Source organism: Mustela lutreola, chromosome 16 (genome assembly GCF_030435805.1).
Source record: "Mustela lutreola isolate mMusLut2 chromosome 16, mMusLut2.pri, whole genome shotgun sequence".
NCBI lineage: Eukaryota > Metazoa > Chordata > Mammalia > Carnivora > Mustelidae > Mustela > Mustela lutreola.
The window spans coordinates 43355501-43382739 of NC_081305.1; the positions used below are offsets into that span (position 1 = coordinate 43355501).

The 27239-nt window shown below is 36.8% G+C and overlaps 1 protein-coding gene across 4 annotated transcripts in view; it reads left to right on the forward strand.

The window, feature by feature from the left end:
• The window catches only part of LOC131817823 (zinc finger protein 260), a 98273-nt gene that overhangs the window by 44578 nt on the left and 26456 nt on the right, over nucleotides 1-27239 (forward strand). The window contains exons 2-5 of one of the 4 annotated variants that reach the window (XM_059151550.1): nucleotides 4471-4541; nucleotides 7735-7861; nucleotides 8157-8252; nucleotides 23428-25475. In XM_059151550.1, coding sequence (XP_059007533.1) covers nucleotides 4471-4541; nucleotides 7735-7861; nucleotides 8157-8252; nucleotides 23428-24452 — 1319 coding nt within the window. In that variant the 3' untranslated portion in view covers nucleotides 24453-25475. Of the gene's footprint in view, nucleotides 1-4470; nucleotides 4542-7734; nucleotides 8253-23427; nucleotides 25476-27239 lie in introns of those variants that run through there. The other 3 variants (XM_059151552.1, XM_059151548.1, XM_059151547.1) reach the window with 3 other exon arrangements.

The window sequence follows — 27239 nt, forward strand, 5'->3', positions numbered from 1 at the left end:
ATGGTTTTTAAATTTTTCTTTCATTTTCCAGTTGTCTGTTGCTAGAAGTATGGTTATTTTTTGTATATCGTCCTTGTATCTAGCATCTACAAAACACCCACTGTATATGCTATTTATCAAGTTGAGGAAGTTCTCTTTCTCATTTGCTAAGATTTTTACAATTATGAGGGCTGAAATTGGCAAATGCATTTTCTCAATCATATTTTTTTACTGTTATCATTAATGTGGTAAATTATCTTAAGTTTCCTATCTTGAACCAGCCTTTCATTCCTGCAGTAAAACCTATTTGTCTGTAATGTATTAAACTTTTCAAGAATTTGACTGGGTTAGATCTGATATTTTATAGTATTTCTGCATGTATGTTCATGAGAAATACTGGCCCATAATTTTCTTTTCTTTAATGTCTTTGTTTTCTCATCAGGCTTATATTAGCCTCATAAAATGAGTTGGGAGGAATTCACTGTTTTTCTATTCACTACATATAAGACTAAAGGTTTTCCTTAAATTTGGAAGAATTTGCTGGTGAAGGTGTCTGGGCCTGAAATTTTCTTGATAGGAAGATTTTTATTTACTTATTTTATTATTACTTTTTAAAGATTTTGTTTATTTATTCGACAGAGACACACACAGTGAGAGAGGGAACACAAGCAGGGGGAATGGGAGAGGGAGAAGCAGGCTTCCCTCCAAGCAGGGAGCCAGATGCCGGGCTCGATCCCAGGACCCTGCGATCATGACCTGAGCCACCCAGGTGCCCCAGTTTACTTATTAATTTAGAGAGGCCTAAGCAGGGGGAGGAGCAAAGGGGGAGAGAGTAGAGGGGGAGTGCCAAGCAGAATCCCAAGAATCCCAAGCAGACTCCATGCTGAGCACAGAGCCCCACACTGGGGCTCAATCTCAGGACCCTGAGATCATGAGCTCAGCTGAAACCAAGAGCCAAATGCCTAACTGACTGAGCCACCCATGCACCCTGGAAAAAAAATTTTTTTTAAGATTTATTTATTTGACAGACAGAGATCACAAGTAGGCAGAGAGGCAGGCAGAGAGAGAGGAGGAAGCAGGCTCCCTGCTGAGCAGAGAGCCCAATGCCCCGATCCCAGGACCTTGGCAGAGGCTATATCCCACTGAGCCACCCAGGTACCCCTCACCCTGGAAAATTTTTAAACTATGGAATCAATTGACTTCTTCAGATGTTTCAGGTTTTTTGTTTTGTCCACTTTGGAATTTTTTTTTTAAAAGAATTTATGTGTTTCATATAAGCTTTTAAATTTAATAGCATAAAGTTATTAGTATTCTTTAATTATGTTTTTATTTTTTATTTTTTTAAAGATTTTATTTATTTATTTGACAGAGAGAGAGATCACAGGTAGGCAGAGAGGCAGGCAGAGAGGAGAAAGCAGGCTCCCCACCAAGGAGAGAGCCTGATGCGGGGCTTGATCCCAGGATCCTGGGATCATGATCTGAGCCGAAGGCAGAGGCTTTAACTCTGAGCCACCCAGGCGCCCCTCCTTTTTACTTCTTATTTAAACTCTTACTGAGGCTTTTTATCAGTTAATCAGTTCAGATATTAATTATTTTGCAATCTCTTTTCTTCTTCAGAGGCTCCACTTACATATATGTTTCATATTTTAGTTATGTCACTTCTGTTCTTTCTGTTTTGTTTTTCCTCTGCACTTAGTATGGGGTTTTTTTGTTTTTGTTTTTGTTTGTTTTTTGTTTTTCACTTGTCTTTGAGTTCAGTAGTTCTGTCTTTTGCTTGTCTGGTCTCACGTTAATGCCATACAGTGACTTCTTAATTTCTTTTTTTTTTTTTAAGTTTATTTTATTTTATTATTATTTTTAAAGATTTTATTTAGTTGTCAGAGGTGGGAGAGAGCACACAAAAAGGGGGAGCAGGAGGCAGAGGGAGAAACAGACTCCCTGCTGAGCAAGGAGCCCAATGCGGGACTCGATCCCAGAATCCTGGGATCATAACCTGAGCTGAAGACAGATACTTAACCAACTGAGCCAGCCAGGCATTCCTATTTTATTTAGTTTTTTTTGGTAATCTCTATACCCTATATGCAGCTCAAACTCACAACCCCAAGATCAAGAGTTGCATGCTCTTCTCCCTGAGCCAGCCAGGTGCCCCAACTTCCTGACTTCTTAATTTACTGATCTAGTTTGTCTATTTGATTCTTTTTTATAGACTTCAGTTCTGTTTAATTCTTTCATTTTATCCATTTGCCTATATTTTAAATTTTTTAACATTTTAATTATAGCTATTTTAAATTATTTGTTTGCCAGTTCTAATATCTGAATTGTCCCTAGTTCTGCTTCTGTTTTCTGGTTTTCTCTCCAGTCTAGCAATTTTTACTTGGATGATAGATACAGTGTCTAAAACAATCCTGGAGGCAACCACTACCTACGTCTAGCCTTCTCATTATATAAGAAAAATTAGTGCTTTTCAGGTCTCTGTTAACTAACAGACAAATGCAATTATTAACATACAGGAAATTTTCAGGATATGTTGGAAATAATTTAGACATTTTATTAAAAGACCGGCTTTTTGTAAGAGTACAAAATTCTCAAAAATTTTATTTATTAGATTTCAAAGGACTCTCTTGTCTGTAGTATTATCTTTTGGTAGTGCTCCATACCCGAGGTATGGTTATTTTGCAAGCATATTCCAGTCTTGGCCACAGAGATCATTGGCTTTACAAGGGAGGAACAGATCTCTAGATGGCAAGAATTCAGCCAGAGAGGATATGCTCTGAGGGTTGGGAGTGTAACAAACAGTATGGACTATTGAAGTAAGAATGTTCCTGCCCATTCTACCTGGAAGATGCAGCACTTGAGGATGTCCATTATGAGAAACCAGAAAGGGGGACTTAAAGTGAGAAGTATGGGAGAAGGAGTCCTGTTTCCAGGTCTTCCTAGATTACTGTTGATTCTTTAGTATCTAGCACAATGCCTGGCACACAATAGATTATGTTGGTTTATTTTTTAAAAAGTACTAAGAGCTTAATAAATAGTAATAATAATAAAAATATTAAAGGAGTGCTTTCAGATTTTAAAGAAGAGACATTTGTGAATTACTTTGGTTTTTGTTTCCTGAAATAGATATATCCCTGAGGGAATGCAGTGGATGTTTGGGGGTAGAAGTACCCATTAAATAATTGATAACAAGGTTCTACTTCCTGGGCAGTGGATTTTACATGCAATTACTCTTTTTAAAGATTTTATTTATTTACTTGAGAGCAAGTGTGCACAAGGAGGGTGGAGCAGGGAATGGGGGTGGGGAGGGGCTGGAAGGAGCAGAGGAGAGGAGCAGAGGGACAGGGAGAAGCAGACTCCCCACTGAGCAGGGAGCCTAATTTGGGACTCAATCCCAGGACCCTGGGATTGTGACCTGGGCCAAAGGCAGATACTTAACCAACTGAGACACCTAAATCTAATACATATCAATAAAAAAAAAAACCACATTTTATTAAACATTTCAGTATTGATCTCAAATTCATTTACTCCCCCTTAAACAATTTAGACTTTTATTAGTATTTTAGTATAACATTCTTTAGGACATTGTAAACATCTTAAACATACAAAATATATGCAATTATTACGGATTCTATTACTTAAAACATTCTAAAGCATCAATGATAAAGATTTAGTCAATTTCTACACTTTTAAATTTCTTCCTATTGCTATGCTTATTTAAATGTGTTCCTAAAGTTTTTGTAATATTGCTTTGTTTGCTTTTCTGGATTTCACTTTTCTTAAGATAAGATTCATTAACCCCCAAAAGTCTTCTCAAACTGGGCAAGATTAGAGGATCCGGTTCTTCAACGAGTTGTTTCTTGGTCAGGACCTGAGACCTGATTGTACAATCCAAGATCATTAACAGCTGTTTTGAAAGTGTATATCCCAACTAAAATGTATATGAACAACTTTTAGGAGTTATTCAGAATTCATATAAAGGTAAATGATCTATATACAAGGATATTTATTATTTATTACAGTATTATTTGTTATAATGAAAGGAACCAATTCAAATGGTCCTGGGCAGCAGATTGGTTAAATGAATTAAAGTGTATCCATTTAATGAAATAAATGTAGCTAAGGGAATTAGGTAGCTTTGAATGTACTAGTTGGGATCCAAGTCAAGACACATTAAGTAAAAATAGCAATATGTGTAACAGCGAATATAATATGCTATCATTTGTGTAAAAAAAAAATTGTATCTTAGTGTGTATATGTACTCTGTATTCTCCAAACCATATCAGATTATTGAAATCTGTCCTCCTCCAGTCAGACTAAGGTCTCTAGAATATGGGATAATGAAAGATTTTTCTCACTGATTCCCCTCACTGAAAGATTTTTCATTTTTCTCACTGATACCCCTCAAGTGTTTGTGTGGAGTGAGCAGAGGGAAATGATCACTCTGGGAGCTATGAGGCAAGACGGATCTTACGTAGCTTCTTTTGTCTTCTCCAGCTTTGCCCTTTTCCAAGAAGAGCCCAGAGGACAACCAGCCTTTTTCTGCAAATACCAAAGCCATGGCTCAGGTGAGATGCTGTTTCCTTTTTGCTCAAATAGAATCATTTTACCCCTAGTAATATGTAAATATTTGCTTCCCTCATCATGATATTTTTGGCGCTTAAAAAAGAAAACAACTTTCAGACAGTTTAGTTAAAAGCAATGTCAATATCAAAGTTTTCTTACCCTTGCTCTAAAGAAAAAGGTCTCCAGTATGTCAATTAAAAGAATGGCTTTCAAGGAAAGGAAAAATGAAGCGCGGGGAATCAGAGAGGGAGACAAATTATGAGACACTCTGGACTCCGGGAATCAAACTGAGGGTTTTAGAGGGGAGGGCAGTAGGGGAATGGGTGAGCCCAGTGATAGCTATTAAGGAGGGCACATATTGCATGGACCACTGGGTGTTACATGCAAACAATGAATCATGGAACAATACATCAAAAAACAATGATGTACTGTATGGTGCCTAACATAACATAATAGAAAAATATTTTAAGATGTCTCTCTTGGGGGCACATGGGTGGCTCAGTGGGTCAAAGCCTCTGCCTTCGGCTCAGGTCTCCCAGGGTCCTGGGATCAAACCCCGCATTGGGCTCTCTGCTCCTCGGGGAGCCTGCTTCCTCCTCTCTCTCGGCCTGCCACTCTGCCTACTTGTGATCTCTGTCAAATAAATAAATAAAATCTTAAAAAAAAAAAAAAAAAGTCTCTTGGTGGAGATATTTATAGAAAAAAGAAGTGGTTCTATAACCATTGTTGGAAAAAACAAAGCCTGCTTGAAGATTTTTATACTCTTAAATTACATGTAACAGAGGACCAAGTGGTTGGATAACAAGTCTCTCTGAAGAGATCTTAATCAGATTAAAATCCATCAGAAAATTGCTTATGGATTCCTTCAAGAATCCTTATTTGTTCCTACAAAGAGACTGCTAATTACATAATGTAGAAATGGTCTGGCTGAGACCAGGTTTGGAAAAAACTTTTACCCTGGTTAACATGGTCCCCATTCAGGAACCTGATCCCCATTTCTTCATAAACAACCCCAGGGCCCTTCTCGGTTCTGTATTCTTTTAAGCAATTTACACACTCATTTAGTAAGTCCTTCAGCATCTTCTGTCTTAGACTTCTGCCAGAAATCTTGATAGAACAGAAATCTGTTCTCCATTTGTTAATGAATCTAATTTGCTTGGGCAGTGATTAGATAGGATGGAGATAAGTAATTAGGGGCACCTCATAGGGAAAAGCCCTGACCACCACAGACCTAGGTTTTCAAAGAGGAAAACATAAGGAATGGTTTTGCTTGATTTCAGTCATAATATGTGGGAAAATCTCCTGGTGTATGGGCCTTTCACATTTGGGGATATGACTTCTGGTTAGTAGAAAGCTCTGACACTTCACCAGATCATCCATGATAAATAGACTTCAGTAATGTGTGAATTTGGATCATCTTCCATCACTTTCCCATAGCACAAGAACAAAGGGAATTTGGAACAACGGGTAGTTATGAGTAAAATTGGGCCAATCTGAGGAGCTCTTTAAAAATCACCTTCAACCCTGGGGATAAAAATATATGCTTATAAAAAATAAAAAATTAAAAAAAATAAATAAAAATAAATAAATAAAAAATCACCTTCAACCTCAGTGTCTGAAAACAAAAGAAAACTTGTTTTATATCCAATAATAGAATATTATTCAATGAAAAAAAAAAATGCTTATAAGAAGAATTTGTTGAGGCGCCTGGGTGGCTCAGTAGTTAGGTCTCTGCCCTCGGCTTGGGTCATGATCTCAGGGTCCTGGGATGGAAGCCCGCACTGGGCTCTCTGCTCATTGGGGATCTTGCTTCCTCCTGTCTCTCTGCCTGCCTCTCTGCCTACTTGTGATCTCTCACTCTCTGTCAAATAAATAAATAAAATCTTTTAAAAAAAAAGAACTTGTTGTAACAAGGAATTAGCTCTTATTATATAATAGTGTGATATGAGAAAGGGTCAGTCTTAAATTTCATGCAAATTTAATTTTCTAAGATAAAATGTTTTTTAAAGTCATTTTATGCATTTTACAAGTGAAGTAGTGCTATTCCAATCTTGCCCCATCTCCAGTCCTACCCCTAAAAGGCAACTCAACTGTCTTAAATATGGTTTAATTGCTATCTTTTGCTGAATCAGTTTTACTCTCTTGACTTACTACAGAGTGGAAGGGACATTATAGTCTTGTATTGCACCCTTCATTTCCTCTGATTGTTATTAATTATATTACAGTTTGTTGTCAAATTAGTAATATACAGAATATTATGACTGCAAATATTGCTCTTTGCTATGCCAGCTTATACCGCTATCCTATTACAACCTTTCATTTTTCCTGGAGTTAATTGCTTTTTTTCCCCATTTGCTTAGTTGTCCATGTTTTCCCTCTGGTCAGACACATCATTTGTTTTGAGTGTGGAGACTGCCACCCCCCTTTCCCCTTTTCCTGCTCCCAACTTGTCTGATTACTCTCTGGACCTGCTGCATACCTTTCCCAAGACTTCCCCTTTTTTGTTTACCTGAGACGCCTATCTCTTGAGTACTACGTCTTCCTCTTTTTTGGTTTATTCCCATCCTTTTGGTGTAGCACTTCTGGTAGTTTCCTAAGAAATTGTGCTGCAGTCCTTTTATGTCTAGAAATATCTTTTTCAACCCTCACAACAGAATGATAGTTATATAATCTAGGTCAGAATTTCTTTTCTCCATCACCAATTGAAGAATTGTTCTTGTCATTTCTTATTTTTAGTAGTGTTCTTGAGAACCTCATTGCCTTTCTGACTCTTCATGTCTTTTATATGATCTATGGTCTGGGTACTTTTAATATCCTCGCTTTATCCCTTATTCTGAAATTTTACTCCTAGCTATTGGGGAAAAGATGAGAGAGAAAGAGGATCACATGTGTTGATGACTTATTGTATGGGAAGTATTATACTAGCCATTTGTATATACTATCTCATGTAATTGGGATACCCCTCTTAACAGGATTTTGTACCTTCCCAGTTTTATCAGGGGGAAACAGAATGAAAATGGAAACACAAGACCATTCTGGCTGATAGGTTCCCAGTCCTCCAGTTGTGTCCCAAACATCTAGCCCCACTCTATATGCTTGTTGTTTTTCATTTCTACCTTTATTCTTTTCTCCTCCCTTCACAAAAAAACCCACATTTTTTTATTAATCAAGTCATATACATGGTTGTTGTTCCAGGAGTCAGTGATGTTCAGTGATGTGTCCATAGACTTCTCTCAGGAGGAGTGGGAATGCCTGAATGATGATCAGAGAGATTTATACAGAGATGTGATGTTGGAGAATTACAGCCACCTGGTTTCAATGGGTAAGGACGTCTGTCCATAATAATTCAGATTCTGCCCTTAGAAGATCTACTTTCTCCCGAGTGAAATGCCCACCTTTCAAGTAGGTATTTCGACATCCTGTGCTTCGAAGAATGTTTTTAATATTGTAGCATTAGAAAAAAGAGCTGTGTTGAGTTATGGGGGAACTGTCAAGTCCTCTGTTATGTTTCATAAATCTGATATACCTTTCTTTGACTCTTTCTTAATGAAGGGACTAAATTTAAATCCTGGGATATTCTCATCATAAACTTATCTCGTTACTTCTTTTGTAAGCAGGACATTCTGTTTCTAAACCAGATGTGATCTCCTTCTTGGAGCAGGGGAAGGAGCCCTGGTTGGTTGACAGAGAACTAACAAGAGACCAGTGGCCAGGTAAGTGAGGCATAGCAGGTAATGAGTTGGTCAGTGGAAGGACTGCACCTTTGAGGTGCTATCTGGGAATCTCCCCTTAAAAGCTTTAGGCCCCTTGTATGCAAGTAAGCCTTTTCAGCATGAGCTTTCAAATGAACTTTACCTTTTCCCCTTACTTCACCCTCTACATGCTTTTCTCCTCTTATACCTCTTTCCAGTTCCTCTGATTCTTGCCCAGTTTTAACCAGTCAGTGACCTCCTCTACCCCCTCTAATGATATTCTTTCTGTCCATATTTTGGATCTAATTCCTCATCACTTCTCATCTTCTTTTGTATTTAATCTTTAAAAAGCACCACTGTCTCCTGACATAGATTTTTATTCTAAAGTGACAAAGGCTTATTTTCTTTAGGGTTTTTTAGATAAAGTAGCTCATACTTATAACACACTTATACTTAAAACAAACTTTTCAGGGGCGCCTGGGTGGCTCAGTGGGTTAAGCCGCTGCCTTCGGCTCGGGTCATGATCTCAGGGTCCTGGGATCGAGTCCCGCGTCGGGCTCTCTGCTCAGCGGGGAGCCTGCTTCCTTCTCTCTCTCTCTCTCTCTGCCTGCCTCTCAGTGTACTTGTAATTTCTCTCTGTCAAATAAATAAATAAAATCTTTAAAAAAAAAAAAAAAAAAAAAAAAAAAAAAAAAAAAAAAAAACAAACTTTTCATACTTATAACATTTACTTTTTTTTTTAATGTATGAGGTACTCTGCTAAATACTGCAGAGATTAAAAAAGGAATAAGCAATTTCAGAATGTATAGCTTAATAGGGGCATGAGAGGACATCTATATATAATTTCTATAAAGTAGAACCATCTTAAGAGAGGTTGGGAGTAGGGAGCTCAGAAAAAATAAGGGATTAGGATATAGAAATTAATCTGTATAGATGTCATAGAGGGAGATTTGAGTGTGCCTGTCATTAACTTTAGAATGTTGGAAATAAAGGCTCTGTGCCTCCACTGAGAACTTAGAGCTGGCAATGATAAACAGAATTGGTATAAAGGAGTTTAAACAGGAGAGCACATTCATTCATTCAGTGTATGTTTACTGAGTACCTGTTGTATGCCTAGCACTATTCTTTTTTTTTTTTTTTTTTTTTTTAAAGATTTTATTTATTTATTAATTTGACAGAGAGAAATCACAAGTAGATGGAGAGGCAGCCAGAGAGAGAGAGAGGGAAGCAGGCTCTCTGCTGAGCAGAGAGCCCGATGCGGGACTCGATCCCAGGACTCTGAGATCATGACCTGAGCCGAAGGCAGCGGCTTAACCCACTGAGCCACCCAGGCGCCCGACTAGCACTATTCTCAACACTGATACTACAGCAATGAATGCAGAATCTCTATTCCCAGAGCTTACTCTCCTATGCGGAGAGAGGTACAAAAATAAATGAATATATGTCATGTAATAGTAAGTGCTAAAAAGGAAGAGTAGAGAAAGGGGATAGAGGATGCTATTTTATAGGATAGGGAAAGAGAAACTTTTCCAGTTAGGTGACATTTTGACAGAAACTCAAAGAAGTACAGCAGTAAATTATTGTATGTGATTACTGGAAGGAAGAACATTCCAGAGGGAGGAAGCCAGACAGTAAAAGATCATGAAGCAGGTGTGCATTGGCTTTATTCAGGGAGCAGCCAGGAGGTCAGTGCTTTGCCATGGTTGTTTAAGTATTTTGGATAAATCCAAGACTCCATGTCATTTTACCTTTGCATAATCTCAGTATATAGTTCTAAAAAATATGGACATTTTTTTCCCATATGTAACTTTAATGCCTTTATCATCCCTAATAAATTTCTTGGTATACTGGATTGTTTTCATGTCATTATATTGAATACTAGTGAGAATGGGTATTTTCATCCTAATGGTGCTATTGTCTTTAACTTGCTCACTACTGAGTTTTACCCTTTTCATCTACTACTATTCTTGTTTTTTTCACTCAGTTTTTATGGATTTTATGAAATAAAAAATCATTTACCCATTTCCAGAAGGTGCTTTTACTTTTTTAATTTTAATTTGCGTTGGCGTCTTTAGTATGTATTTTCAATATGTTTGTAGCTCCTTAGTGATTATTGTGATTTCCAATTTTAGAAAATTGATGGTCCTCTACAAATTTTATAATACTTTATTCTGTTTTTTAAAATCTTCTATAATTTGTTTTATACCATTTAAACCCTTTTTAAGTTTCTTTTGCAATAAGGTATAAATTGAAAGTCTAAATCAATTAACCTTCCTCCCTCACACACACACACACACACACACACACACACACATTTTAGCGCCACATCATCATTTAGCTAATTCATCATTGTTTTATCTGCCTATTCTATAATAAGTTCTGATTTATGTTAGTTTGTATTTCAGGGCCTCTTTGTCTATTTCTTTTATTCATCTGTCCACTTACACCTAGAGAGATAGATATGCCTTGAAGTTACTATTTTGTCATTATCACAAATAATGTAACAAACTGAAGGTGTACATTCCAACAGTGAACTTTCATGGAACCATTACCCAGGTCAAGAACTAGAGCACTACCAACACAGATCTCTTTGTATCCACAATATCTTCATGTCCTTTCATAGTTTTACTATCTAAGAGTATCGTCCACCATACAGTTTAGTTTTACTTGAGTTTGAATTTTTTTTTAATTTATTTTTATTTGACAGATAGAGATCACAAGAAGGCAGAGAAGCAGGCAGAGAGGGAGGAGGAAGCAGGCTCCCTGCTGAGCAGAGAGCCGGATGTGGGGCTTGATCCCAGGACCCTGGGATCATGACCTGAGCCGAAGGCAGAGGCTTTAACCCACTGAGCCACCCAGGCACCCCAAGTTTGAATTTTATATACATGGAATCGTTACTATATATGTTCTTTTAAGTCTTTTTTCTTGAGCATTTCGCTTTTAAGATTCATACGTAGTGTTGATTTAGTCAGAATTGATTCATTTCATTATATGAATATACCACAGTTTATTTAACAGTTCTATTGTTCATAGACATTTGGGTTGGTTACAGTTTTTGACCATTACAATCAGCTACTCTAAACATTATTTGTGTTTTAGGACTAGGAGAGGAGTGGATCTTAAGACATCATGTCTTCAGCTGCCAAATTTTCAACTTTTCTTTTAAGTTAACTAATTTACAATCCCACCAGCAGTATATGAGAGCTCTTATGATTGTACATTTCCTAACATATGGTATTGTCATGCTTGGGTTTTTTCCAATTGATGAATGTATAGTATAGTCCAGTGTGGTTTTAGTTTGCATCTCCCTTTTTATTGATAAGTATAACACATGTCATATCATTGGTCTCTTGAAATTCTTCTTTAGTAAATTGCCTATTCAGGAATTTTTAAAAGGTCTTTCTGTTGAATTCTTTCTATGTTTCTTAATGATGTGTAAGGATTCTCTATATATTTTGCTTATACATACATTCAGTGTTCTAAAATTGTAAATATCTTCTCCCATTCTGAAATGTCTTTTAGCTCTGTGGTTTCATTTGTAAACAGAAGTTCTTAATTTTAGTCAAATTTATCAGTCTTTTGTGCTTCACACTCATTAGATCGTATGTGACAAATTCTTCCTCAGCTTGTTTTTGATTCTTATATAACCAAAATCACATTATCTGTATTTTTGTTGTTGTTGTTCTCTTTAAGAAGTCTTTGCTTACCATAAGACCATGAACAGAACATATTCTCTATTATTTGGGGTTGTAATTAGACATTAGAACATATGGATCATCCTTAGTATCTATTACTTTTTAATCCTTTTTTTTTTCCTCAATTTATACTGCCTTTCCATGGAATTCCTTGACTTATTTTTATTAGCTCACTAATACATTCTTCAGCTATGACCATTTGGCTCTTCATAGTTATTTATTTTTTAAAAAAATACTGTAGGGGTGTCGGGGTGGCTCAGTTGGTTAAGCCTTTGCTTTCAGCTCAGGTCATGATCCCTGGGTTCTGGGATCAAGTTCCACCTCAGGCTCCTTGCTCAATGGGGAGCCTGCTTCTCCCTCTGCCTGCCACTCCCCCTGCTTGTGCGTGCTCTCTCTCTCTTTCTCTCTGACAAATAAATTTAAAAAATTTTCTTTTAAGATTTTATTTATTTATTTGAGAGAGAGACAGTGAGAGAGAGCATGAGCAAGAAGAAGGTCAGAGAGAGAAGCAGACTCCCCGTGGAGCTGGGAGCCTGATGTGGGACTCGATCCTGGGACTCCAGGATCATGACCTGAGCCGAAGGCAGTCGTCCAACCAAGTGAGCCACCCAGGCATCCCTAAATAAAATATTTTAAATAAATATAAATAAATAAAAACTGTATACAAAAGGGGCCTTTGGGTGGCAAAGTCAGTTAGGCATCCAACTCAATTTCAGCTTGGGTCATGATCTCAGGGTCCTGGATCAAGCCCGGCATCTGGCTCTGGGCTCAGACAGGAGTCTGCTAAAGTTTCTCTGTCCCTCTCTCTCTCTTTCTGCCATTCCCAATACACACACTGTCTTTCAAATCAATAGAATATATATAACATAATGAACATAAAATTAAAAGGTAAGAATATATAAATCTCTAGACTTGCATAAGCAAGAAATTTGCTAAGAAATATACCTAGGAATGTAATTGCTAGGTCTTGGCATATATACTTGCTCAGCTTTACTAGGTAATACCAAACCATTTTCCAAGTGTTTCTATCACTGTCTTTCCCTGTAAGTGATACTGAAAGATTTTTTTTTTTAATGATCTGATGAGTATAAAATCTTATTTCATTGTTTTAAATTAAATTTTCCTGGTTACTATTAAAGATGATTGCCTTTCCTTATTTGGTCATTATTGCCCCTTCTATGTAACGCCATTTTGATCATTTTTGTATTAGGGTATTTGTCTTTTTCCTAAGATGGAAGGAACTTTTTTTTTTTTAAAAGATTTTATTTATTTGACAGAGATCACAAGTAGACAGAGAGGCAGGCAGAGAGAGAGAGGGGGAAGCAGGCTCCCCGCTGAGCAGAGAGCCCAATGCAGGCCTCAATCCCAGGACCCTGAGATCATGACCTGAGCTGAAGGCAGCGGCTTAACCCACTGAGCCACCCAGGCGCCCAGATGGAAGGAACTTCTTACATATTTTGTAGATACTAGTTTTTGGTCAATAACATATTTTGTAGACATCTTTTCCTGTTGTAGGTTCTGTATTTATTTTATGATATCTTTTGATGAATAGTAATTCTATATGTTAGTGTGTTAAATTATATTTTTAATGGTTAAGTTATATATAGTTTATAAAACAGTCTACTTTTTTTTGCTATATGCTTCATATTTTGGGGTCTTTTTAAAAAAATTTTTTCCTTTTAAACATTTTATTTTTAGGGATGCCTGGGTGGCTCAGTTGGTTAAAGCCTCTGCCTTCAGCTCAGGTCATGATCCCAGGGTCCTGGGATCGAGCCCCGTGTTGGGCTCTCTGCTCAGTGGGGAGCCTGCTTCCCCCTCTCTCTCCCTCCCCCTGCCTCTCTGCCTACTTGTGATCTCTCTCTGTCAAATAAATAAATAAAATCTTAAAAAAAAGAGAGAGATTTTATTTTTAAGTAATCTTTATACCCAATGTGGAGCTCAAATTCACATCCCTGAGGATCAAGAGTTAGATCTTCTACTGACTGAACCAGCCAAGTACCCCCATATCTTTGAATCTTAAATCTTTCCTCCTATTTGTTCTTTGAAGAATTTTTATGTTTTGACTTTCTTATTAAAGCCCTATTAACATAACCAAAATTTATTTTTATAAATGGTTTGAGGTGGAGATCAGTTGTAATCTTTTCCCATATGAAAACAAATTATCTTTCCCTCATTGAATGAAAAGTCCATCCATTTTCCACTGATCCACCAATCCACAGATTCCTTCTGTACATATTAAAATTATGTGTATATTTAGGTTTCTCTTATCATATTGGCCTTTTTATCTATCCCTGTCCTAATTAGTCTTACTTATATAGAAAGTCCTGATCTCTGACAAGATAGAATCCTCCACCCTTTCCTTCAGAAGTGTTTGGTTATATTTTGTCTTCCATATAAATTTTAAAACTTACATTAAGTAAGTTTCATTAAAAATGTTTTTTGGTGGGACGCCTGGGTGGCTCAGTTGATTAAGCAGCTCAGATCATGATCCCAGCATCCTGGGATCGAGTCCCACATCGGGCTCCTTGCTCAGCAGGGAGCCTGCTTCTCCCTCTGCCTCTGCTTGCCTGTGCTCGATTTCTCGCTCTCCCTCTGACAAATAAATAAGTAAAATCTTAAAAAAAAAAAAATGTTTTATAGCGGGTACCTGAATGGCTTAGTCAGTTAAGCATCCGACTCTTGATTTTAGCTAAGGTCATGATCTCAGAGCTGTGAGATTGAGCCCTACATCTGGTTCCCTGCTAGGCATGGAGTCTGCTTATATTCTCTCTCTCTCTCTCTCTCTCTCTATCCCCCTCCCTCACCCTTTGCCCCTCCCCCACTTAAAAAAACTTTTTTTTCCCCAAAATGCATCCATGAATAAGACTCTCCCATCCAAGGGGCGCCTGGGTGGCTCAGTGGGTTAAGCCGCTGCCTTCGGCTCAGGTCATGATCTCAGGTTCCTGGGATCGAGTCCCACATGGGGCTCTCTGCTCAGCAGGGAGCCTGCTTCTCTCTCTCTCTCTCTGCCTGCCTCTCCGACTACTTGTGATTTCTCTCTGTCAAATAAATAAATAAAATCTTTAAAAAAAAAAAAAAAGACTCTCCCATCCAAGTACTAACCAGACCCGACCATGAATAAAACTCTCAACAAAGGGGGTATAGAGGGAATGTACTTCAACATAATAAAGGCTATATGACAAGCCCACAGCTAACATACTCAACCGAAAGCTTTTCTTCTCTAAGATCAGGAATAAGAGGGACGTCTGAGTGGCTCATTGGGTTAAAGCGTCTGCCTTCGGCTCAGGTCATGGTCTCAGTGTCCTGAGATTGAGCCCCGTATCCGGCTCTCTGCTCAGTGGGGAGCCTGCTTCCTCCTCTCACTCTCTCTGTCTGCCTCTCTGCCTACTTGTAATCTCTGTCATAAATAAATAAATAAATAAATCTTTAAAAAAAAAAAAGATCAGGAATACTCTCACCACTTTTATTAGCATAGTACTACTCTCACCACTTTTATTAGCATAGTACCAGAAGTCTTAGCCAGAATAATTAGGCAAGAAAAAGAAAGCAAAGGCATCCAAATTAGAAGGAAGAAGTAAATCTCTATTTGCAGGTGACATGATACTTATATAGAAAACTCTAAAGATCAACTCCTCAAAAAAACTATTAAAATTAGTAAGTGAGTGAAGTGTGTAAACCTGGCAGTTCACAGGCCTGTTCCCCTGGGGCTAATAATACATTATATGTTAATAAAAATTAAAAAAAAGAAAAAGGCATATAATACTACCAACTCAAGGCAACTATTGATCGTATTTTAGTATATTTCCTTTCCAGTTTTTCAATGATCTTCTCTTACCCTTGAATTTGCAAGTTTTTAGCCTACTTTTAAAATTTAAGATAGGGTGCCTGGGTGGCTCAGTGGGTTAAAGCCTCTGCCCTCGGCTCGGGTCATGATCCCGGGGTCCTGGGATCAAGCCCCACATCGGGCTCTCTGCTCAGCAGAGAGCCTGCTTCCTCCTCTCTCTCTGCCTGCCTCTCTCCCTACTTGTGATCTCTGTCTGTCAAATAAATAAATAAAATTTAAAAATAAATAAATAAATAAATAAAAATAAAATTTAAGATAATATAACTATTTCCCCAGGATATCAAAATTTCTATCCTATCATTACTTTAATGGCTATAATATTTCTTCAAACCATTAATAAACTTAACAAATGCCTTAAATTAATAAATGAATTAAGTGAAGGCCCAGAATACAAAATCAATATACAAAAATCAGTTGCATTTCTATATGCTAATAATCAATACTCAGAGAAATTAAGATAGTTCCACTTAAAATTACATCATAAAGAATAAAATACCAAGGAATAAATTTAACCAAAGAGGTGAAAGACCTATACACTGAAAACTGTAAGACACTGATGAAAGAAAGTAAAAAGATACAAATAAATAGATATTTCTGTTCATGGATTCAAAGAATTAATGTTGTTATAATGTCCATACTACCCAAAGCAAGTTACAGATTCAGTGAAATCCCTATCAAAATCCAGTGGCAATTCATAGAAATAGAACAATCATAAAGTTGTATAGAACCACAAAAGAACCAAATAGCCAAAACAATCTTAAGAATGAAGCTGGAGGCCCCACACTTCCTGATTTCAGACTATATTAAAACCTATCAAAACCAAAACAGTATGGTACTGGCATAAAAACAGACACATCAATTGATGGAACCAAATAACCCAGAAATAAACCAACACACATATGGTTAATTAATTTATGACAAAGGAGCCAAGAATATACAGTGGGGAAAGGACAGTCTCTTCAATAAATGGTGTTGAGGAAACTGGACAGCCACATGCAAAAGAATGAAACTAGACCTCTATCTTACACCATACCCAAAAATCAGCTCAAAATGGATTAAGCACCTGAACATAAGACTTGAAACCACAAAACTTCTGGAAGAAAATATAGGCAATAAGCTCCTAGATCCTTGATATCGGTCTTGGTGATGATTTTTTTGAATTTGACATCAAAAACAACAAAAGCAAAAATAAACAAGTGGGACCACATCAAACCCAAAGTCTTCTGCACAGCAAAGGAAATTGTCAACGAAACGAAAAGGTAACCTACATTATGTGACAAAATGTTTGCAGATCATATATCTGATAAGGGGGTAATATCTAAAATATATATGCAGATCCCATAAACTCTTCAGCAAAAAATCCAATTAAAATATAGAGGATAAGGGGTACCTGGGTGACTCAGTGGGTTAAAGCCTCTGCCTTTGACTCAGGTCATGATCCCAGAGTCCTGGGATCGAGCCCTGCATTGGGCGCTCTGCTCAGCGGGCAACCTGCTTCCACCTCTCTCTCTCTGCCTGCCTCTCTGCCTACTTGTGATCTCCACCTGTCAAATAAATAAATAAAATCTTTAAAATATAGAGGATATAAAAAGAAACATGGAAATTTTAGAATTGAAAAATACAGTGGCCAAAATTTTTAAAACTCACTAGATAAGCTCAATAGAATGGAAATAATGGAGAAATCAGTGACCTTGAAGGTAAGTCACAAGAAATTGGTTCACATAAATAACAATAAAGATTGAAAATTCAAAAAGAATGTAGCCTCAGAGGCATGTGAGAGAATAACAGAGGCTTAACATGTGTCATTGAAGTCCCAGAAGGACAAAGTTCAGGACTGAAAAACTATTTGAAGAAATACTGGCTTACCAAATTTGGTAAAAGATACAACACAGCAATTCAGGAATCTCAACCACCCCAAAGATAAACAAAGAAATCCATACCAGACACATAGTAATCAAATTGCTGAAAATGGATGACCAAAAAGTAATGAAAGAACCGTAGAAAAAATAATTCATTATTTATAGGGAAATAATTACCCGAATGACTGGATTTCTCTTTCTCTTAGTAAATCACAGAGGCCAGAAGAAAGTGGAACAGTATTTTATTGTGCTAAAGAACTGTTAACCTAGAATTCCAAATCCAGCAAAAATGTTTCAGGAATGAAGATGAAATTAAGAAAAGCGATACTGTAAAAGGTTCATGGCAACTGAGACTCACCTGAGGGTCCCTGTGAAACCAGGCAGTAGTGAGGAGACTGGCTAATGAGAGAGAATTTATACCATTTTAACATCTTTTTTTTTTTTTTAAGACTTTATTAATTTATTTGACAGATCACAAGTAGGCAGAGAGGCAGGCAGAGAGAGACGAGGAAGCAGGCTCCCCCGCTTAGCGGAGAGCTGGATGCGGGGCTTGATCCCAGAACCCTGAGATCATGACCTGAGCTGAAAGTCAGAGGCTTTAACCCACTGAGCCACCCAGGCACCCCACCATTTTAACATCTTAAAGGAGTAAGCACTTGTTAAGTCTAGGACAGCTGTCCTTTGAGAATGCACGTCCAGTGCTTCCAGATAATGTTGTCTTTCAGGAAGTCGGCAATCCATATTTCCATATTAAATTTGATACCTCAAGGCTAATAACTAATTCAAAACTTTAGAGAACTGCTGGGGGCTACATCAAACACAAAGGCATGAATAGGATACAACCGGATTCATCAGGTTTTTACTTCTGTGGACTTGTCTTTTTCTTTGAATCTCAGAAATTCTGCCAAGATATATCTGGTTAAAACTCTTCATAAATTCTGCTTGATACATAAAGGAGTTCTGGGATTACTAACCATTTTGTTCAACCCTGGAAATGTTTCATTGTTAGATCTGCATCATTGCATCATCCAGAACTCATATTTTACATTTATTTGATTATCTGTATAATTTTCTTTCCCCATGACTCCTACTACTTTTTTGTCATTATTTGTATCCTTTCTGAGAGGTTTTTTTTCATGAATTCTTGTTTCAGTGATAATTGGCTTTTCACTGTGGAATTTGAAGATTTTAGCATACACCTTCCTTTATCCTCCAAGTATCATGATTTTTAAATGATTATTCAGTTCAGTTGATGACTATTTAAAGTGTCTTTTATTATTGAGCTCTGTAGTCACATTTCACGTCCTCTGTGACTTGTTCTTTTCCATGCAATTAATCCTTGTCTTAACTGAGAGTTGCTTAGTTTTCTCAATATCTCTCATTAATCTCTTTTCAGACACATCAGATAACTGGTTTATTTTTTAAGAGACATTTCTCCTCTAACCCTCTATTCTTCTGTCCCAACTGAGACTGTTACATAGCTATCGTTTTAGAATTTCTCTTCATTATCCCACTGATTCTCTTCACCATGCTCCTTTGAATTTCTTTTTTTTTTTTTAAGATTTTATTTATTTATTTGACAGAGATCACAAGTAGGCAGAGAAGCAGGCAGAGAGAGAGGAAGAAGCAGGCTCCCTGCTGAGCAGAGAGCCTGATGCGGGGCTGGATCCCAAGACCCTGGGATCATGACCTGAGCCGAAAGCAGAGGCTTTAACCCACTGAGCCACCCAGGCGCCCTCTTTTTTTTTTTTTTAAAGATTTTATTTATTCATTTGACAGAGCTCACAAGTAGGTAGAGAGGCAGGCAGAGAGAGAGGAAGGGAAGCAGTCTCCCCGCTGAGCAGAGAGCCCGACGGGGGCACAGGAGGGGGCTCGATCCCAGGACTCTGGGACTGTGACCTGAGCTGGAGGCAGAGGCTTTAACCCACGGAGCCACCCAGGCGCTCTCCTTTGAATTTCTTTTGATTTGCTTCTGTATTTGGTTATCTTGGATACATTTATATACCTTGACTCTTGGATCTCTTGCCATCCTCTTGCTTGGTTTATTCCTTCATTATTCTGAGGCACATGTTCAAAACCAATCAAGGAACGTATTCAAGAAAAGTAAATAGTGTATTTTATGAAATCTTATATGTCTGAAAATGTTTTCATTCCACCCTCATTTTTCATTGATATTTGCTGGAGATGTAGTTTTAGGTTGAAAAATTTAACTTCAAAATTTTGATGGCATTGTCCCATGGATTTTTGAAATTAGCATCTAGTATCATTGAGAAATCCAAAACACATTCAGGTTCTTAAGTCTTTTATGTGATCTGTTTAATCTCTTTGGAAACTTTTGGAATTTATTTATAACAGTCTAATATTTCAAGTTGAGGTATATAATGTTGATTTTATTCTTTCATTTGGGCACTCACTGAGACATTTTATTCTGGAAACAAAATATCTGAGGTTTTCTTGTATTATTTTCTTATTACTTATTCCTCATTATCTTCTCTGTTCTCTGTGTTTCAGACTTTGTTCACTTTTTATTTCCAGTGCCTGGCACCATGTCTGACACATATTATGGGCTCATTAAATTTTTTGAGTGATTAAACACTCGTAATTCAGATCTTGATTTCTTGTCTTAGCTCTAGAATTTCTTTTTTTTTCTATTTTTCGTATTTTTTGTTGTACTTTCTGTGAGATTTTTATTAAGTTCTAATTCTTATTAGTTGTTCTTTGAATATTTTTTTCTGACATTATTCTCTTATGAGATTGTTTTTAGAAGCATTATTTTTCTGAATTTAAAAAATTTTCTCCATTGTCTCTCTTTCCTGAGTTTTTTCTTTGTTCATTTTAATCTCATGTTTAAGATTTTTCCTGAAATTATTAATGACTCAAGGCTGTCTCTTCATATAAAACGGTTGTAGAAAAAAGCTGATCTGAGCTTGTTTATATCTGAGGATGTGTAGATTTATTGGTGGTAGTCACTATAGCATGATCTGCGTAGAACAGTTCAGTGGCTCACACCACCTACGGATCTTTTAGGTTTGTTTTCTCCAGAATGGAATCCTCTACTGTCTTTCTAGGAATCAATAAAATGAGCTTGATTGCCAGATTTTTGAAAGTTTACTGAGGATATCAGCCTGGGGATCAGCCTGCTGTATAGGGTAGATTTGACAATCTGAGGTCTATCTGTTTCTTATAGATTTTCAATTAATCTTCCTTTTTCAGCCCACCATGCACCCTACTTTCAAAGATAACCTGTTGCTTGTAGTTCTTGGAAATAAGTAGATTGTATAGTAGGACCAATCTGCAACCTAGGTTTCAAGGTGTTTATTTGACACTTTATTTATTTATTTATTTATTTATTTATTTTTGGCACTTTGTTACTATTACCTCTACTCTAGCTTCCAAAATTTTGTTGCTGCTCTTCCCTCTCCTATTCTTTGTCCTCATGGAGTTTCTTCTTTCATTTAATCTCATCACTATCACTTTAATGGGACTTGAAGGAACAGTAAAATAAATGTATATATTCACTGTGTGGTGTTTGAAAAGAGTATGTCCTTTTTTTCTAGAGGAATTTTTTAATACATCTTTTATTAAGGAATATATATTCAAATACTTGCTGATCAAGTCCGTTAATAAATATTTGTTGATCTTCCAGTATGTAACTTAGAACTTACTGTAACATACATACTTCCAGTATGTAACTTAGAACTTATAACTGTGCTTAGAACTGGATACACATCGATGAAGGCAATAGACATTTTACTTTTAAAATGAAGTAAACACAAAGACCTTAACACCTATTCAGGGAAAAAGATATTAAGTGAACCTGACTAAATATGTAACTACAAATTGTGATTACAAGGAGGGTATAATTTGGTCCTGGAATCAGGGAAGGCCTCAAAAAGTATGACCTTTAGAGATTTGGAAAATGGGCAGTAGTTATCAAGGCCAACGGGGGGGTGGGGGGTGGGAATCTACGAGACTTAAGGAAAAATTCCTGGAAAGACCCGAAGAGGAACTAAAAATGGAGCATCTGAAGACCTGCAAAATGGGGCCAACATGATGATGGAGCTTAGCAACCAAAAGGGAGCATAGCTTGAGATATGTTTGAAGAGGCAGGCAGCAACTGGATCATTCAGAGCTTTATAGACCATGTTCAGCAGTTTGGCTTTTATTGCAGGAGAAATTATCATAAGGGATGGATTCAGGATTGTAAACCTCAAGTGGGGAAACTAAAAAAGAAAGAGGCTGTCCTGATAGTTCAAGAGATGTATTAGATATTTTACTGACAATAGGAGGAAGAGTTTCAAGATGTATTTAGGAGCAAGATTAGGGGATATTTGCTGAATAATTATATGAGAGAAAGAGACAATGTACGTGAATGATTTTCTTTTTTTTTGGTCCATAGTGTGGTCTTCAAAACACTTCACTTGCCTAATATCCCCATTTTTGTATAGAGATTCTTTTGTATTACCTCTCAAATATTAAACACTTACTTTATGACAAATACTTTAATAATTATTTACAATCCTCACGATGATTATAAGAGTTATTACTTCTATTGTATAAATAGAGAATTGAGGGCTCAAAAAAATGAACAACTTTGGCCAAGAAAACAAAGCTTGTAGTTAACTTGAGTGTGAGTTCAAAATTCATGACTTAATCTGGTAACTCTGAACTTCCAGTAGAACACTGCCATTATAGTCTCTTCCTTCTTTTAAAACCCACAAATGTCCTTCCTGTCAGGTGGTCAGAACTCTTAGTGCTTACATACTTGTTAAGTACTTTTCTCTTCTCCTGACTAAGATCAGCATCACAGAATTCCAAGCCATAAAGTATTTTCATCAAACCCCAAACATATTCCTTATTTAGCTCCAAAAGAACCCTCTTTATCTACCACTCATACTAGATTCATTCGTGCTTCCCATCTAGATTGCCACCTCTATTTCCTTATCATTTGTTAAAGAGACTCCAGTTGCAGAATCTAGACCAGTACTGTCCCAATAGAACTTCCAGTGATGATGGAAATGTCCTATGTTTGTCATTTCCAACATGGTAGTCACTAGCCACAGTTGGCCACAGGAAATGTGGATAGTGCCACTGAGGAATTAAATTTGAATTTTTATTTAATTTTAATTATGTTAAATTTAAATACACACATATGGTCATGGCTACTGTAATAGACAACGTAAATCTAACCAGGGGCTGGCAACATTTCCTAAAGGGCCAGGTAATAAATATTTTTAAGTTTGTAGTTAATGTGGTCTCCATTGCTACTACTCACTTCTGCCATTGTAGCTTAAAAGCAGTCATAGACAATGTGTAAATAAGTGTAGCTGTCTTCCAATAAACCTTTACTTACAAAAATTGTTGCAGTGCTACAGGCCTTAGTTTGCCAACCCCTGGGAATTTTTTCTTAGACATATTCATTTAATCCTGATAATAACTCTATTAAGTAGGCATGATCATTTCCCTTATTTTACAGTTCATCTGTGGGATGCTCTTATAGCTGTGTATGCATATGCTGTGAGATTTTATACATGTATTTATGATAAAAGTCATTTTGTAACAAGGGAGATAACACTTAAGTCATCTTTATGTTCAGGAAGTTCCCCTAAGTAGTTCTGACCAATAGCAATGTTTGGAAACCAATGGCTTACTTAGTGCCCTCATCTTACTATATGATCTGTCCTTGCTCTTTTCTTGTCTATTTTTTTAAAGTTCATTTTAATTCTTCCCTTTTAATTGAAGTTTTATTTCTCTCAAACAAGAAAAATATGAGTGATTACTTTCATATTTTCTTTCAGTCCTGGAATCAAGATGTGAGACCAAGAAATTATTTCTGAAGAAGGAAATTTATGAAATAGAGTCAGCGCAGTGGGAAATAATGGAAAGACTTACAAGACATGACCTTCAGTGCTCTAGTTTCAGAGATGATTGGGAATGTAATGGCCAGTTTGAGAAACAACATGGCTCTCAGGAGGGACACTTCAGTCAACTGATACTCACCCATGAAGGAATGCCCACTTTCAGTCAGCATCCATCCTTTACATTACAGCAAATCCTTAATAATAAAGAGAAATATTGTGCAACTAAGGAATATAGGAAAACCTTTAGACATGACTCACAACTTAGTACACATCAGATCATTCATACCATTGAGAAACCCTATGAATGTAAGGAATGTGGAAAGGCCTTTAGACATCCCTCAAGACTCAGTCATCATCAGAAAATTCATACTGGCAAGAAACCCTTTGAATGTAAGGAATGTGGGAAAACATTTATTTGTGGTTCAGACCTTACTCGACATCACAGAATTCACACTGGTGAGAAACCGTATGAATGCAAGGAATGTGGAAAGGCCTTTAGTAGTGGCTCAAACTTCACTCGACATCAGAGAATTCACACTGGTGAAAAGCCCTATGAATGTAAAGAATGTGGGAAGGCTTTTAGTAGTGGCTCAAACTTTACTCAACATCAGAGAATTCATACAGGGGAGAAACCCTATGAATGTAAGGAATGTGGCAATGCCTTTAGTCAGAGCTCACAACTTATTAAACATCAGAGAATTCATACAGGTGAGAAACCCTACGAATGTAAGGAATGTGAAAAGGCTTTTCGTTCTGGTTCAGACCTTACTCGACATCAGAGAATTCATACTGGTGAAAAGCCCTATGAATGTAAGATATGTGGGAAAGCCTATTCTCAGAGTTCACAACTTATTAGTCATCATAGAATTCATAGTGGTGAGAAACCATATGAATATAGGGAATGTGGAAAGACCTTTAATTATGGCTCACAACTTATTCAACATCAAAATTTGTACTGGTGATGAACCATAGAATATATGAAATCTGCAGGAAGGCTTTTAATTATAGCTCAAAACTATTCAATATTAGAGAACTTATCTTGATAATAATCCCTTTAAATAGGATAATGTAGAAACATATTTGTTGATTCTAGCTTATTCAACCTGAGAAAAATCATGTAGGAGAAACATCCTATGAGTAGAATATATTTTGGAAGCCCTTTGATAAAAGCATATATTTCTTTCGACATTAGATAATTCAAGCTAGCAAATACTGAAAGTCATAACACTTTTGACACCTTTTTAACCTTATTTTAAACCTCAGAATTCATGTTAAATATAATCCTAATTTTCACTTTCCCCTAGATTGTCTATAGTTGCTATGTTCTTAATATTTTAACCCATCTTAAATTATGTGACTGTGAAGTTCGGTTTCTTTACATCACAGTTTGTAAGACACCTTTAAGACCTTAAAGAAGTGATCTCTTTATTCTAAGATGGCTTATTCTTTTTGTTTTTACAAAACTTAGGCTTTCTTCTTGTAAAACATCGATGAACAACTTTCAACAGAGTAAGGAGAGATCTTTTCATAGCTTCCTAGTGTTTCCTTATGTTGCTGTGATACCATTTTATCAAATTCCTATTGATAGACATTGTAGTTTCCCAGCGATTTTGCCATTATTCATGGTATCCTGATGGAAATTCTCCCCAGGCATATATTTGTATCATGTATTTTAATTGCAGAAATAATGCATAAACATATTTTCCTTTTAAAATATTTAAAAATTGCAAATAAGGCAAACATACCCACGGACTACCATCCTTGTACCCATTCCCCATTCTGAAGGATAGTCATTATGTGTTTAGTATTTATTCTTCCTGAGCATTTTTCTGTTTTTATACATATTTGTCTCAATAGAAATTATAAAATGGGAATAATTACACCTACCTCAAAATTTTGTGTGAGGATCAAATAAAGACACATAAAGTGCTTAGAACTGTGCCTGTCATATAATAAATACCCACTGAATGTTGGTCATTATTTTAGTCATGATTGTCATTAGTGTTATTTTTTGAAAAACAACAGTTTCTACAGACCTTGCTGAACATCAGGCAGGACATAAAATAGAAGAAAGACACACTCAGGGTAATGAATTCAAGAAATTTTCCATCATCACTTCCTATGGAACATGAAATAATCCTAAGTGTTGGCGGTGAAAGTAATGTGTGTAGCATGTGGGAAGGACTTCACTCAGACTGGCAACCTTTTTACTACATCATATAATGCCTAACATAAAAACAAGAGTATAAACAAACCACTGTGACACTGATGAAAAAGTATGAAAAGACAAACAGCATTATGTTTGAAAAATGGATAAATACACAAAACAACGCTTAATAGTTACTGATTGAAGATGTTATATTAGGGTGCCTGACTGGCTTACTAAATGGGGCATGCAACTCTTGGTCTCAGCGCTGTGAGTTCAAGCCCCAAGTTGGTTGTGGCGATTACTTAAAAATAAAATCTTGAAAAAAAAATAAAAATAAAAGGGCACCTGGGTGGGCTCAGATAGTTAAGCATCTCTGGGTCCTGGGATCGAGGACCACATTGGACTCCCAGCTCAGCGATGAGTCTGCTGCTCCCCCCACCCATGCTCGCTCTGTCTTTCTCTCAAATGAATGAATAAAATCTTTAAAATTTTTTAAAATAAATAAATAATAAAAATAAAATGTTAAATACAGTGCTTCTTTTTGGTACATTTGAAAACCTACACTATTTTTTAGGAAAATAAAAATTACAGCATTGACTCAAAGAGAACTCTTGCAAGATTTATAAACACACAGAAAAAAAGAAATTTAATGTGATATAGTAGCTATTACTGCTAATGAAGCATCAAACCAAATTCTTTTCAGGCAAAACATCAACTGGTTTGGGGTTGTTGTTTGTTTGTTTGTTTGTTTATAGAGGGAGAGAGTTGGGTACAGATAGAGAATCACAAACAGGCTCCACACCTAGTGTAAGCACAAGTTGGAGCTCAGTCTCACAACCCTGAGATCATGACCTGCGCCAAAAACTAGAGTTGGACCAAGTGTCTCTAAAACATCAGGTGTTTCACTATTTGTTATACAGAGTTAGACATCTCATACTCAGATATAATCTTACGTTAGCACCATCTTAGGACACCCAAAAAGGAAAGCTATTTTTTTGTCATCCATGAAGATACAAGCAAGCATACTAAAGAAACGAACAAATTATAGGTACCAATTAGAAGAATAATAGAAATGAGCCTGGTTGTGACAGTAGCTAAGGATGATACCCAGTCCCCAGTTGCAACTAACCGACGTGAGGAAACAGGCGTTTTGCCAGCTCTTCTTTTTGAGAGAACCCAGATGTTTTATGTTTTATTTATCTTTTTAGTGTGTGATAGCTCTTGGGTTGTTTTTTTTTTGTTTTTTTTTAAGATTTTATTTATTTGAGAGAGAGTGAGAGAGCACAAACTGGAGGTGGGGGGAGGAGCAGACAAAGAGGAAAAAGCAGGCTCAAGAACCTGATGTGGGACTCGATCCCAGGACCCTGGGATCATGACCTGAGCCAAAGGCAGATACTTAACTGACTCAGCCACCCAGGCGCCCCAATAGCTCTTGATTATTAAGTGGTAGCTCAGATTTTTATTTAAAGACACCATGAGGGCCAAAAGAGTTATATGGACTGCACAAACAGCCCATGAATTACTTTTGTTCTGGAGACTAGAGCAGTGAATTTTTAATAGTGCAGACACCTTGGTCCCAAGGAAATTTAAGTGGAGAAAT